General features: G+C 45.7%; 1 protein-coding gene across 1 annotated transcript in view; it reads left to right on the top strand.

Annotated features, from left to right (window-relative positions):
* Nucleotides 1-10072, top strand: part of LOC106575026 (progesterone-induced-blocking factor 1) — a 59886-nt gene extending 49814 nt beyond the window's left edge. The window contains exons 13-14 of the mRNA XM_082963319.1: nt 8590-8766; nt 9852-10072. Coding sequence (XP_082819445.1) covers nt 8590-8766; nt 9852-9905 — 231 coding nt within the window. The 3' untranslated portion in view covers nt 9906-10072. The remainder of the gene's footprint in view (nt 1-8589; nt 8767-9851) is intronic.
* The last annotated feature ends 2805 nt before the right edge of the window (nt 10073-12877 follow it).

Below are 12877 nucleotides of genomic sequence, written 5' to 3'. Positions count from 1 at the left end.
GTCTTCTCTAAAGCCCCTTTCAAACCACGACGAAAAGCTGCCAACCTTACCAACTTTCTGCCCACGTTTCATTATATCTGAAAGGTATTGCCCGGGTAACAAAGACTTTACTTTTATATCTGCCAACCAAGGTTATCAGTAATATATTTAGAGGTCCCGCCAACCCCTCAGTGTAAACGTCCCCTTTCATCTTAACCATCTTTTGCACTCAGTAAATCAAATGAAATGTATATCCCAGCCATTTGGTTCGTTGCTAGCTTGTTAGCTAGATAACCATCCAGCCATTTGGTTCGTTGCTAGCTTGTTAGCTAGATAACCAGCTGGCTATCCCAGCCATTTGGTTTGTTGCTAGCTTGTTAGCTAGATAACCATCCAGCCATTTGGTTTGTTGCTAGCTTGTTAGCTAGATAACCATCCAGCCATTTGGTTTGTTGCTAGCTTGTTAGCTAGATAACCATCCAGCCATTTGGTTTGTTGCTAGCTTGTTAGCTAGATAACCATCCAGCCATTTGGTTCGTTGCTAGCTTGTTAGCTAGATAACCATCCAGCCATTTGGTTTGTTGCTAGCTTGTTAGCTAGATAACCATCCAGCCATTTGGTTCGTTGCTAGCTTGTTAGCTAGATAACCATCCAGCCATTTGGTTCGTTGCTAGCTTGTTAGCTAGATAACCATCCAGCCATTTGGTTCGTTGCTAGCTTGTTAGCTAGATAACCATCCAGCCATTTGGTTTGTTGCTAGCTTGTTAGCTAGATAACCATCCAGCCATTTGGTTCGTTGCTAGCTTGTTAGCTAGATAACCATCCAGCCATTTGGTTTGTTGCTAGCTTGTTAGCTAGATAACCATCCAGCCATTTGGTTTGTTGCTAGCTTGTTAGCTAGATAACCATCCAGCCATTTGGTTCGTTGCTAGCTTGTTAGCTAGATAACCTCTGGCTATCCCAGCCATTTGGTTTGTTGCTAGCTTGTTAGCTAGATAACCTCTGGCTATCCCAGCCATTTATGGGGTTTATTTTTCTTTATTGTCTCTTGTTATTATTTTATGTCACACAGTTTTGCTTCACTTCTCTGGAACCTTTCCTCACCGGGAATGTCTTTCTATGAAACCTTAGAGACTTTAGTCGTATTGTTCTTAGTTCAAAGTCGTGTTGCTGTTCCTGTCTATTAGTTTTCTGTATTTTGTCATGTTTTGTGTGGACCCCAGGAAGAATAGCTCCTCTTTCTTCAACAGCATTATATTAACAAATATGTCTCTCAGGCAGCGTTTACACCGGAAGCCCAGTTCTGATCTTTCTCCACTAATTGGTCTTATGAGCAACCAGATCAGATCCTTTGCTAATAATTAGGCAAAAGGCTGGGCTGCCTGAGCAAACCCACCCAAAGTGTTGTTTTTTAATAGGGGTAGTGATGATGGTGTGTAATGGTTTGCTGCATGTTTCCACTGTTTCCTACATGACTTAACTTACTGTGCAGAGAGAGAGAGAGAGAGAGAGAGAGGCTTGTTTGAAGAATCACACTTTTTTATTTTACCTTTATTTAACAAGTCAGTTAAGAACAAATTCTTACTTTCAATGACGGCCTAGGAACAGTGGGTTAACAGATTTTGTACCATGTCAGCTCGTGGATTCGAACTTGCAACCTTTCGGTTACTAGCCCAACGCTCTAACCACTAGGCTACCTTGCCGCCCCAACCACACTGTACGGTACAGACAGAGAGGCTTGTTTGAAGAATCACACTGTCCAGAACAGAGAGGCTTGTTTGAAGAATCTGGATGATAAAGTCATGTCAGTATTATTATAAAACGTGGAGGCAACCGAACAAACTGGTTCCTTCTGTCTCGTGGTTCCCAGGAAAAGGTGTTCCTTCCACTGAGTATAACAACACCTCTCTAATGTTGAATAACAACACCTCTCTAATGTTGAGTTCACCCCCCCCTGTACATCCTACTATACACTGAGTATAACAACACCTCTCTAATGTTGATCCCCCCTGGACATCCTACTATACACTGAGTATAACAACACCTCTCTAATGTTGATCCCCCCTGTACATCCTGCTATACACTGAGTATAACAACACCTCTCTAATGTTGATCCCCCCCTGTACATCCTGCTATACACTGAGTATAACAACACCTCTCTAATGTTGATCCCCCCTGTACATCCTACTATACACTGAGTATAACAACACCTCTCTAATGTTGATCCCCCCCTGTACATCCTGCTATACACTGAGTATAACAACACCTCTCTAATGTTGATCCCCCCTGTACATCCTACTATACACTGAGTATAACAACACCTCTCTAATGTTGATCCCCCCTGTACATCCTGCTATACACTGAGTATAACAACACCTCTCTAATGTTGATCCCCCCTGTACATCCTACTATACACTGAGTATAACAACACCTCTCTAATGTTGATCCCCCCTGTACATCCTGCTATACACTGAGTATAACAACACCTCTCTAATGTTGATCCCCCTTGTACATCCTGCTATACACTGAGTATAACAACACCTCTCTAATGTTGATCCCCCCCTGTACATCCTGCTATACACTGAGTATAACAACACCTCTCTAATGTTGATCCCCCCTGTACATCCTACTATACACTGAGTATAACAACACCTCTCTAATGTTGAATAACAACACCTCTCTAATGTTGATCCCCCCTGTACATCCTGCTATACACTGAGTATAACAACACCTCTCTAATGTTGATCCCCCTGTACATCCTGCTATACACTGAGTATAACAACACCTCTCTAATGTTGATCCCCCCTGTACATCCTACTATACACTGAGTATAACAACACCTCTCTAATGTTGATCCCCCCTGTACATCCTACTATACACTGAGTATAACAACACCTCTCTAATGTTGATCCCCCCTGTACATCCTGCTATACACTGAGTATAACAACACCTCTCTAATGTTGATCCCCCCTGTACATCCTGCTATACACTGAGTATAACAACACCTCTCTAATGTTGATCCCCCCCTGTACATCCTGCTATACACTGAGTATAACAACACCTCTCTAATGTTGATCCCCCCTGTACATCCTACTATACACTGAGTATAACAACACCTCTCTAATGTTGAATAACAACACCTCTCTAATGTTGATCCCCCCTGTACATCCTGCTATACACTGAGTATAACAACACCTCTCTAATGTTGATCCCCCTGTACATCCTGCTATACACTGAGTATAACAACACCTCTCTAATGTTGATCCCCCCTGTACATCCTACTATACACTGAGTATAACAACACCTCTCTAATGTTGATCCCCCCTGTACATCCTACTATACACTGAGTATAACAACACCTCTCTAATGTTGATCCCCCCTGTACATCCTGCTATACACTGAGTATAACAACACCTCTCTAATGTTGATCCCCCCTGTACATCCTACTATACACTGAGTATAACAACACCTCTCTAATGTTGATCCCCCCTGTACATCCTACTATACACTGAGTATAACAACACCTCTCTAATGTTGATCCCCCCTGTACATCCTGCTATACACTGAGTATAACAACACCTCTCTAATGTTGATCCCCCCTGTACATCCTACTATACACTGAGTATAACAACACCTCTCTAATGTTGATCCCCCCCTGTACATCCTGCTATACACTGAGTATAACAACACCTCTCTAATGTTGATCCCCCCTGTACATCCTACTATACACTGAGTATAACAACACCTCTCTAATGTTGATCCCCCCTGTACATCCTACTATACACTGAGTATAACAACACCTCTCTAATGTTGATCCCCCCTGTACATCCTGCTATACACTGAGTATAACAACACCTCTCTAATGTTGACCCCCCCTGTACATCCTGCTATACACTGAGTATAACAACACCTCTCTAATGTTGACCCCCCCTGTACATCCTGCTATACACTGAGTATAACACCACCTCTCTAATGTTGAATAACAACACCTCTCTAATGTTGATCCCCCCTGTACATCCTGCTATACACTGAGTATAACACCACCTCTCTAATGTTGAATAACAACACCTCTCTAATGTTGACCCCCCCTGTACATCCTGCTATACACTGAGTATAACACCACCTCTCTAATGTTGAATAACAACACCTCTCTAATGTTGATCCCCCCTGTACATCCTACTATACACTGAGTATAACAACACCTCTCTAATGTTGATCCCCCCTGTACATCCTGCTATACACTGAGTATAACAACACCTCTCTAATGTTGATCCCCCCTGTACATCCTGCTATACACTGAGTATAACACCACCTCTCTAATGTTGAGTGTACATCCTGCTATACATCATTAGTCACCAGTAGGCTATAGACTGACTGAGCAGTTCTTCACCCAAACCGGTTGTTCCTGGTATCTACGACCAAAACCCTGTTCAATCTTTCGTCTTTCCCGTCCATCCTCTGAACGGCAGACCTACACAATCCATGTTACAAGTGTCTGAAGGATTTTAACATCCTCGGTTAACATGTCTCATCTTCGTCTACACCGATTTGAAGTGGATTTAACAAATGGCGTCAGTAAGAGAACATAGCATTCACCTGGTATGTCATGGAAAGAGCAGGTGTTCTTAATGTTTTGTCCACCTCAGTGTATGTCATGGAAAGAGCAGGTGTTCTTAATGTTTTGTCCTGTCAGTGCATGTCATGGAACGAGCGGGTGTTCTTAATGTTTTGTCCGCTCAGTGTATGTCATGGAAATAGCAGGTGTTCTTAACGTTTTGTCCTGTCAGTGTATGCCATGGACCGAGCAGGTGTCCTTAATGTTTTGTCCGCTCAGTGTATAGCCTACTGCCATAGTGATGTACAGTAACTAACATTTACTCCTCCCTGGTGGGTGGGTTCATCACATTATATTGATCTCAAAGATCAATCCGTCGTAGGGTCAATTCTGAGTCCATTTTCTGAAGTGAATTTAAATTAGTAATTGCTCTCACTTGAATTGAATGAATAAAAACGTCCACAATTCATTCAGAATTACACAGATTTGTTTTCGGTCTCTATCAAGTTGCCCCCATAAGACATGCTGACGACATCATATCCTTCCATATTAGAGCAGACCCTGAGAGCTGATAACAGAATTCGATTCAAGAAATGTTCTGCATAGCTATTTACAACCACAGCATTCTACTACTGGCCCACTGGCATCAAGTATGTCCCCCTCAGCCCTGGCAGACAGCTGCTCCTCATATTAGGCCTGCAGTATTAGAGAGGAGCAGGCCTGGCTGTTTGAAATGCCAGAGAGGCAGCAAGGGCATGTGTCCACATGGTGAGAAATAGAGGACTGATATGACCCAGAGCCACAACGGTCCTGACGGCTATGTAGCCAGCGAACTAAAACACTGCTCCTTAGCTAACTAGCCACTAGCCACCGCACTGCTCCGTAACTAACTAGCCACTAGCTAAAACACTGCTCCTTAACTAACTAGCCACTAGCTAAAACACTGCTCCTTAACTAACTAGCCACTAGCTAAAACACTGCTCCTTAACTAACTAGCCACTAGCTAAAACACTGCTCTGTAACTAACTAGCCACTAGCTAAAACACTGCTCCTTAGCTAACTAGCCACTAGCTAAAACACTGCTCTGTAACTAACTAGCCACTAGCTAAAACACTGCTCCTTAACTAACTAGCCACTAGCTAAAACACTGCTCCTTAACTAACTAGCCACTAGCTAAAACACTGCTCTGTAACTAACTAGCCACTAGCTAAAACACTGCTCTGTAACTAACTAGCCACTAGCTAAAACACTGCTCTGTAACTAACCAGCCACTAGCTAAAACACTGCTCTGTAACTAACTAGCCACTAGCTAAAACACTGCTCTGTAACCAGCTAGCCACTAGCTAAAACACTGCTCCTTAACTAACTAGCCACTAGCTAAAACACTGCTCTGTAACTAACTAGCCACTAGCTAAAACACTGCTCCTTAACTAACTAGCCACTAGCTAAAACACTGCTCCTTAACTAACTAGCCACTAGCTAAAACACTGCTCTGTAACTAACTAGCCACTAGCTAAAACACTGCTCTGTAACTAACTAGCCACTAGCTAAAACACTGCTCCTTAACTAACTAGCCACTAGCTAAAACACTGCTCCTTAACTAACTAGCCACTAGCTAAAACACTGCTCTGTAACTAACTAGCCACTAGCTAAAACACTGCTCTGTAACTAACTAGCCACTAGCTAAAACACTGCTCTGTAACTAACTAGCCACTAGCTAAAACACTGCTCTGTAACTAACTAGCCACTAGCTAAAACACTGCTCTGTAACTAACTAGCCACTAGCTAAAACACTGCTCTGTAACCAGCTAGCCACTAGCTAAAACACTGCTCCTTAACTAACTAGCCACTAGCTAAAACACTGCTCTGTAACTAACTAGCCACTAGCTACAACACTGCTCCTTAACTAACTAGCCACTAGCTAAAACACTGCTCCTTAACTAACTAGCCACTAGCTAAAACACTGCTCTGTAACTAACTAGCCACTAGCTAAAACACTGCTCTGTAACTAACTAGCCACTAGCTAAAACACTGCTCCTTAACTAACTAGCCACTAGCTAAAACACTGCTCCTTAACTAACTAGCCACTAGCTAAAACACTGCTCTGTAACTAACTAGCCACTAGCTAAAACACTGCTCTGTAACTAACTAGCCACTAGCTAAAACACTGCTCTGTAACTAACTAGCCACTAGCTAAAACACTGCTCTGTAACTAACTAGCCACTAGCTAAAACACTGCTCTGTAACTAACTAGCCACTAGCTAAAACACTGCTCTGTAACCAGCTAGCCACTAGCTAAAACACTGCTCCTTAACTAACTAGCCACTAGCTAAAACACTGCTCTGTAACTAACTAGCCACTAGCTAAAACACTGCTCCTTAACTAACTAGCCACTAGCTAAAACACTGCTCCTTAACTAACTAGCCACTAGCTAAAACACTGCTCCTTAACTAACTAGCCACTAGCTAAAACACTGCTCTGTAACTAACTAGCCACTAGCTACAACACTGCTCTGTAACTAACTAGCCACTAGCTAAAACACTGCTCTGTAACTAACTAGCCACTAGCTAAAACACTGCTCCTTAACTAACTAGCCACTAGCTAAAACACTGCTCCTTAACTAACTAGCCACTAGCTAAAACACTGCTCCTTAACTAACTAGCCACCGCACTGCTCTGTAACTAACTAGCCACTAGCTAAAACACTGCTCCTTAGCTAACTAGCCACTAGCCACCGCACTGCTCTGTAACTAACTAGCCGCTAGCTAAAACACTGCTCTGTAACCAGCTAGCCACTAGCTAAAACACTGCTCCTTAACTAACTAGCCACTAGCTAAAACACTGCTCTGTAACCAACTAGCTACTAGCCACCACACTGCTCTATAACCTACTAGCCACCACACTGCTCTGTAACCAACTAGCTACTAGCCACCACACTGCTCTGTAACCAACTAGCTACTAGCCACCACACTGCTCTGTAACCAACTAGCTACTAGCCACCACACTGCTCTGTAACCAACTAGCTACTAGCCACCACACTGCTCTGTAACCAACTAGCTACTAGCCACCACACTGCTCTGTAACCAACTAGCTACTAGCCACCACACTGCTCTGTAACCAACTAGCTACTAGCCACCACACTGTATACTCTCCTATCGTCTATTGTAATCCGGTCTCCTATTGTCTATTGTAATCTGGTCTCCTATTGTAATCTGGTCTCCTATTGTAATCTGGTCTCCTATTGTAATCTGGTCTCCTATTGTAATCTGGTCTCCTATTGTAATCTGGTCTCCTATTGTAATCTGGTCTCCTATTGTCTATTGTAATCTGGTCTCCTATTGTAATCTGGTCTCCTATTGTCTATTGTAATCTGGTCTCCTATTGTCTATTGTAATCTGGTCTCCTATTGTAATCTGGTCTCCTATTGTCTATTGTAATCTGGTCTCCTATTGTAATCTGGTCTCCTATTGTCTATTGTAATCTGGTCTCCTATTGTAATCTGGTCTCCTATTGTCTATTGTAATCTGGTCTCCTATTGTAATCTGGTCTCCTATTGTAATCTGGTCTCCTATTGTCTATTGTAATCTGGTCTCCTATTGTAATCTGGTCTCCTATTGTAATCTGGTCTCCTATTGTCTATTGTAATCTGGTCTCCTATTGTAATCTGGTCTCCTATTGTAATCTGGTCTCCTATTGTCTATTGTAATCTGGTCTCCTATTGTAATCTGGTCTCCTATTGTAATCTGGTCTCCTATTGTAATCTGGTCTCCTATTGTCTATTGTAATCTGGTCTCCCTATTGTCTATTGTAATCTGGTCTCCTATTGTCTATTGTAATCTGGTCTCCTATTGTAATCTGGTCTCCTATTGTAATCTGGTCTCCTATTGTAATCTGGTCTCCTATTGTAATCTGGTCTCCTATTGTAATCTGGTCTCCTATTGTCTATTGTAATCTGGTCTCCTATTGTCTATTGTAATCTGGTCTCCTATTGTAATCTGGTCTCCTATTGTAATCTGGTTTTGTAATCTGACCCCTTCCCCTCTGTCTTCTCTCTAGGAGTTATCTGTGATGAAGCAGGTTCTGCTCAGTATGAGGTCCAGAGAGTCCCAGTCCCTCCTGGATCCTGATGGGGTTGGGACCGGGCTGGCCTTCAGCAGACCCAAACACCTCAGCAGAACCACAGAGGAGGATGAGCAGAACCCTCACAGACACAGACCCAAACCCACCGTGTTCGTGAGTGTTAACCCTTCACACCCACACTACACGGGTTAATACTGCAACACGCCCACCCACACGGGTTAATACTGCAACACGCCCACCCACACGGGTTAATACTGCAACACGCCCACCCACACGGGTTAATACTGCAACACGCCTATCCACACGGGTTAATACTGCAACACGCCCACCCACACGGGTTAATACTGCAACACACCCACCCACACGGGTTAATACTGCAACACGCCCACCCACACGGGTTAATACTGCAACACGCCCACCCACACGGGTTAATACTGCAACACGCCCACCCACACGGGTTAATACTGCAACACCTCCACCCACACGGGTTAATACTGCAACACACCCACCCACACGGGTTAATACTGCAACACATCCACCCACACGGGTTAATACTGCAACACGCCCACCCACACGGGTTAATACTGCAACACACCCACCCACACGGGTTAATGCTGCAACACACCCACCCACACAGAACCCTATTCCCTATATATAGTGCACTACTTTAGACCAGGGCCCTATAGAACCCTATTCCCTATTTAGTGCACTACTTTAGACCAGGACCCTATAGAACCCGATTCCCTATACCCTACTGGTCTCCTCCAATAGACCAGTCCTCCGGTAGACCAGTCCTCCAGTAGACCAGTCCTCCAGTAGACCAGTAGACCAGTCCTCCAGTAGACCAGTCCTCCAGTAGACCAGTCCTCCGGTAGACCAGTCCTCCGGTAGACCAGTCCTCCGGTAGACCAGTCCTCCGGTAGACCAGTCCTCCGGTAGACCAGTCCTCCGGTAGACCAGTCCTCCAGTCCTCCGGTAGACCAGTCCTCCAGTAGACCAGTCCTCTGATAGACCAGTCCTCCGGTAGACCAGTCCTCCGGTAGACCAGTCCTCCGGTAGACCAGTCCTCCGGTAGACCAGTCCTCCGGTAGACCAGTCCTCCGGTAGACCAGTCCTCCAGTCCTCCGGTGGACCAGTCCTCCGGTATTTTTGAGTAATTCAAAGCTCACTGCATCACAAGTCGTATTACCAATAAGGTAACATTTCCCCTGGACTAACTCATGTTCTCTCTCTTCCAGACCAATAAAGAAGCTCCTGAATGGTACAGGAAAGTCAAGTTCCAGCCTGAATGACCAATGAGTGGCCTTACAGGTGGTGCAGATGGGATTTGTGTAGACACTCCAAACTGGTTTTATTTACACTACTGTATTGGTAATAGTATATCTGTGTGTCTTGTACTGTACTGTTGTAATCGGTTGACTTGCTAAAACTTTTTAATATAAAAATCTGTCAAAAACTACACTCTACTCGTCTTCAGATTTCTGTTTTGCTTGGCATTGGCCCTAGCCCTGACCTTAACCCTAGCCCTGACCCTATCCCTGGCCTTAACCCTGACCCTAGCGGTGACCCTATCCCTGACCCTAGCCCTGACCCTAGCCCTGACCCTATCCCTGACCCTATCCCTGACCCTATCCCTGACCCTATCTCTGACCCTATCTCTGACCCTATCCCTGACCCTATCCCTGACCCTATCCCTGACCCTAGCAGTGACCCTATCGCTGACACTAGCGGTGACCCTATCCCTGACCCTATCGGTGACCCTATCCCTGACCCTATCGGTGACCCTATCCCTGACCCTATCGGTGACCCTAGCCCTGACCCTATCCCTGACCCTATCGGTGACCCTAGCCCTGACCCTAGTAGAACTGATTATTCTGAAACCACACCAACCTGTATCCTTTAGTTTAACTGTTAGTCGTCTAGTAGAGGGGACAGCAGCTCAGGCAGCACCTCCTCCTCCTCCTCCTCCTCCTCCTCCTCCTCCTGAATCAACACTGTAGTTTAACTGTTAGTTGTCTAATAGAGGAGACAGCAGCTCAGGCAGCACCTCCTCCTCCTCCTCCTCCTCCTCCTGAATCAACACTGTAGTTTAACTGTTAGTCTTCTAGTAGAGGGGACAGCAGCTCAGGCAGCACCTCCTCCTCCTCCTCCTCCTGAATCAACACTGTAGTTTAACTGTTAGTTGTCTAATAGAGGAGACAGCAGCTCAGGCAGCACCTCCTCCTCCTCCTCCTCCTGAATCAACACTGTAGTTTAACTGTTAGTCGTCTAGTAGAGGAGACAGCAGCTCAGGCAGCACCTCCTCCTCCTCCTCCTCCTCCTCCTCCTCCTGAATCAACACTGTAGTTTAACTGTTAGTCTTCTAGTAGAGGGGACAGCAGCTCAGGCAGCACCTCCTCCTCCTCCTCCTCCTGAATCAACACTGTAGTTTAACTGTTAGTTGTCTAATAGAGGAGACAGCAGCTCAGGCAGCACCTCCTCCTCCTCCTCCTCCTCCTGAATCAACACTGTAGTTTAACTGTTAGTCGTCTAGTAGAGGAGACAGCAGCTCAGGCAGCACCTCCTCCTCCTCCTCCTCCTCCTCCTCCTCCTGAATCAACACTGTAGTTTAACTGTTAGTCTTCTAGTAGAGGAGACAGCAGCTCAGGCAGCACCTCCTCCTCCTCCTCCTCCTGAATCAACACTGTAGTTTAACTGTTAGTTGTCTAATAGAGGAGACAGCAGCTCAGGCAGCACCTCCTCCTCCTCCTCCTCCTCCTCCTGAATCAACACTGTAGTTTAACTGTTAGTCGTCTAGTAGAGGAGACAGCAGCTCAGGCAGCACCTCCTCCTCCTCCTCCTCCTCCTGAATCAACACTAGTTTAACTGTTAGTCGTCTAGTAGAGGAGACAGCCGCTCAGGCACCTCCTCCTCCTCCTCCTCCTCCTGAATCAACACTGTAGTTTAACTGTTAGTCGTCTAGTAGAGGAGACAGCAGCTCAGGCAGCACCTCCTCCTCCTCCTCCTCCACCTCCTCCTCCTCCTGAATCAACACTGTAGTTTAACTGTTAGTCGTCTAGTAGAGGAGACAGCAGCTCAGGCAGCACCTCCTCCTCCTCCTCCTCCACCTCCTCCTCCTCCTGAATCAACACTGTAGTTTAACTGTTAGTCGTCTAGTAGAGGAGACAGCCGCTCAGGCAGCACCTCCTCCTCCTCCACCTCCTCCTCCTGAATCAACACTGTATTTTAACTGTTAGTCGTCTAGTAGAGGAGACAGCCGCTCAGGCAGCACCTCCTCCTCCTCCTCCTCCTCCTCCTGAATCAACACTGTAGTTTAACTGTTAGTCGTCTAGTAGAGGGGACAGCACCTCCTCCTCCTCCTGAATCAACACTAGTTTAACTGTTAGTCGTCTAGTAGAGGAGACAGCCGCTCAGGCACCTCCTCCTCCTCCTCCTGAATCAACACTGTAGTTTAACTGTTAGTCGTCTAGTAGAGGAGACAGCAGCTCAGGCAGCACCTCCTCCTCCTCCTCCTCCACCTCCTCCTCCTCCTGAATCAACACTGTAGTTTAACTGTTAGTCGTCTAGTAGAGGAGACAGCAGCTCAGGCACCTCCACCTCCTCCTCCTGAATCAACACTGTATTTTAACTGTTAGTCTTCTAGTAGAGGGGGACAGCAGCTCAGGCAGCACCTCCACCTCCTCCTCCTGAATCAACACTGTATTTTAACTGTTAGTCGTCTAGTAGAGGAGACAGCAGCTCAGGCAGCACCTCCTCCTCCTCCTGAATCAACACTGTAGTTTAACTGTTAGTCGTCTAGTAGAGGAGACAGCAGCTCAGGCAGCACCTCCTCCTCCTCCTCCTCCTCCTGAATCAACACTGTAGTTTAACTGTTAGTCGTCTAGTAGAGGAGACAGCAGCTCAGGCAGCACCTCCTCCTCCTCCTCCTCCTGAATCAACACTGTAGTTTAACTGTTAGTCGTCTAGTAGAGGAGACAGCAGCTCAGGCAGCACCTCCTCTTCCTCCTCCTCCTCCTCCTGAATCAACACTGTAGTTTAACTGTTAGTCTTCTAGTAGAGGAGACAGCAGCTCAGGCAGCACCTCCTCCTCCTCCTCCTCCTCCTCCTGAATCAACACTGTAGTTTAACTGTTAGTCTTCTAGTAGAGGAGACAGCAGCTCAGGCAGCACCTCCTCCTCCTCCTCCTCCTGAATCAACACTGTAGTTTAACTGTTAGTCGTCTAGTAGAGGAGACAGCAGCTCAGACAGCACCTCCTCCTCCTCC

The sequence above is a fragment of the Salmo salar genome, chromosome 17, assembly GCF_965601325.2.
Source record: "Salmo salar chromosome 17, fSalSal1, whole genome shotgun sequence".
Classification (NCBI taxonomy): Eukaryota; Metazoa; Chordata; class Actinopteri; order Salmoniformes; family Salmonidae; genus Salmo; species Salmo salar.
The sequence above is the reverse complement of the archived record's forward strand: the minus strand, read 5'-3'. Positions and strand labels throughout refer to the sequence as shown.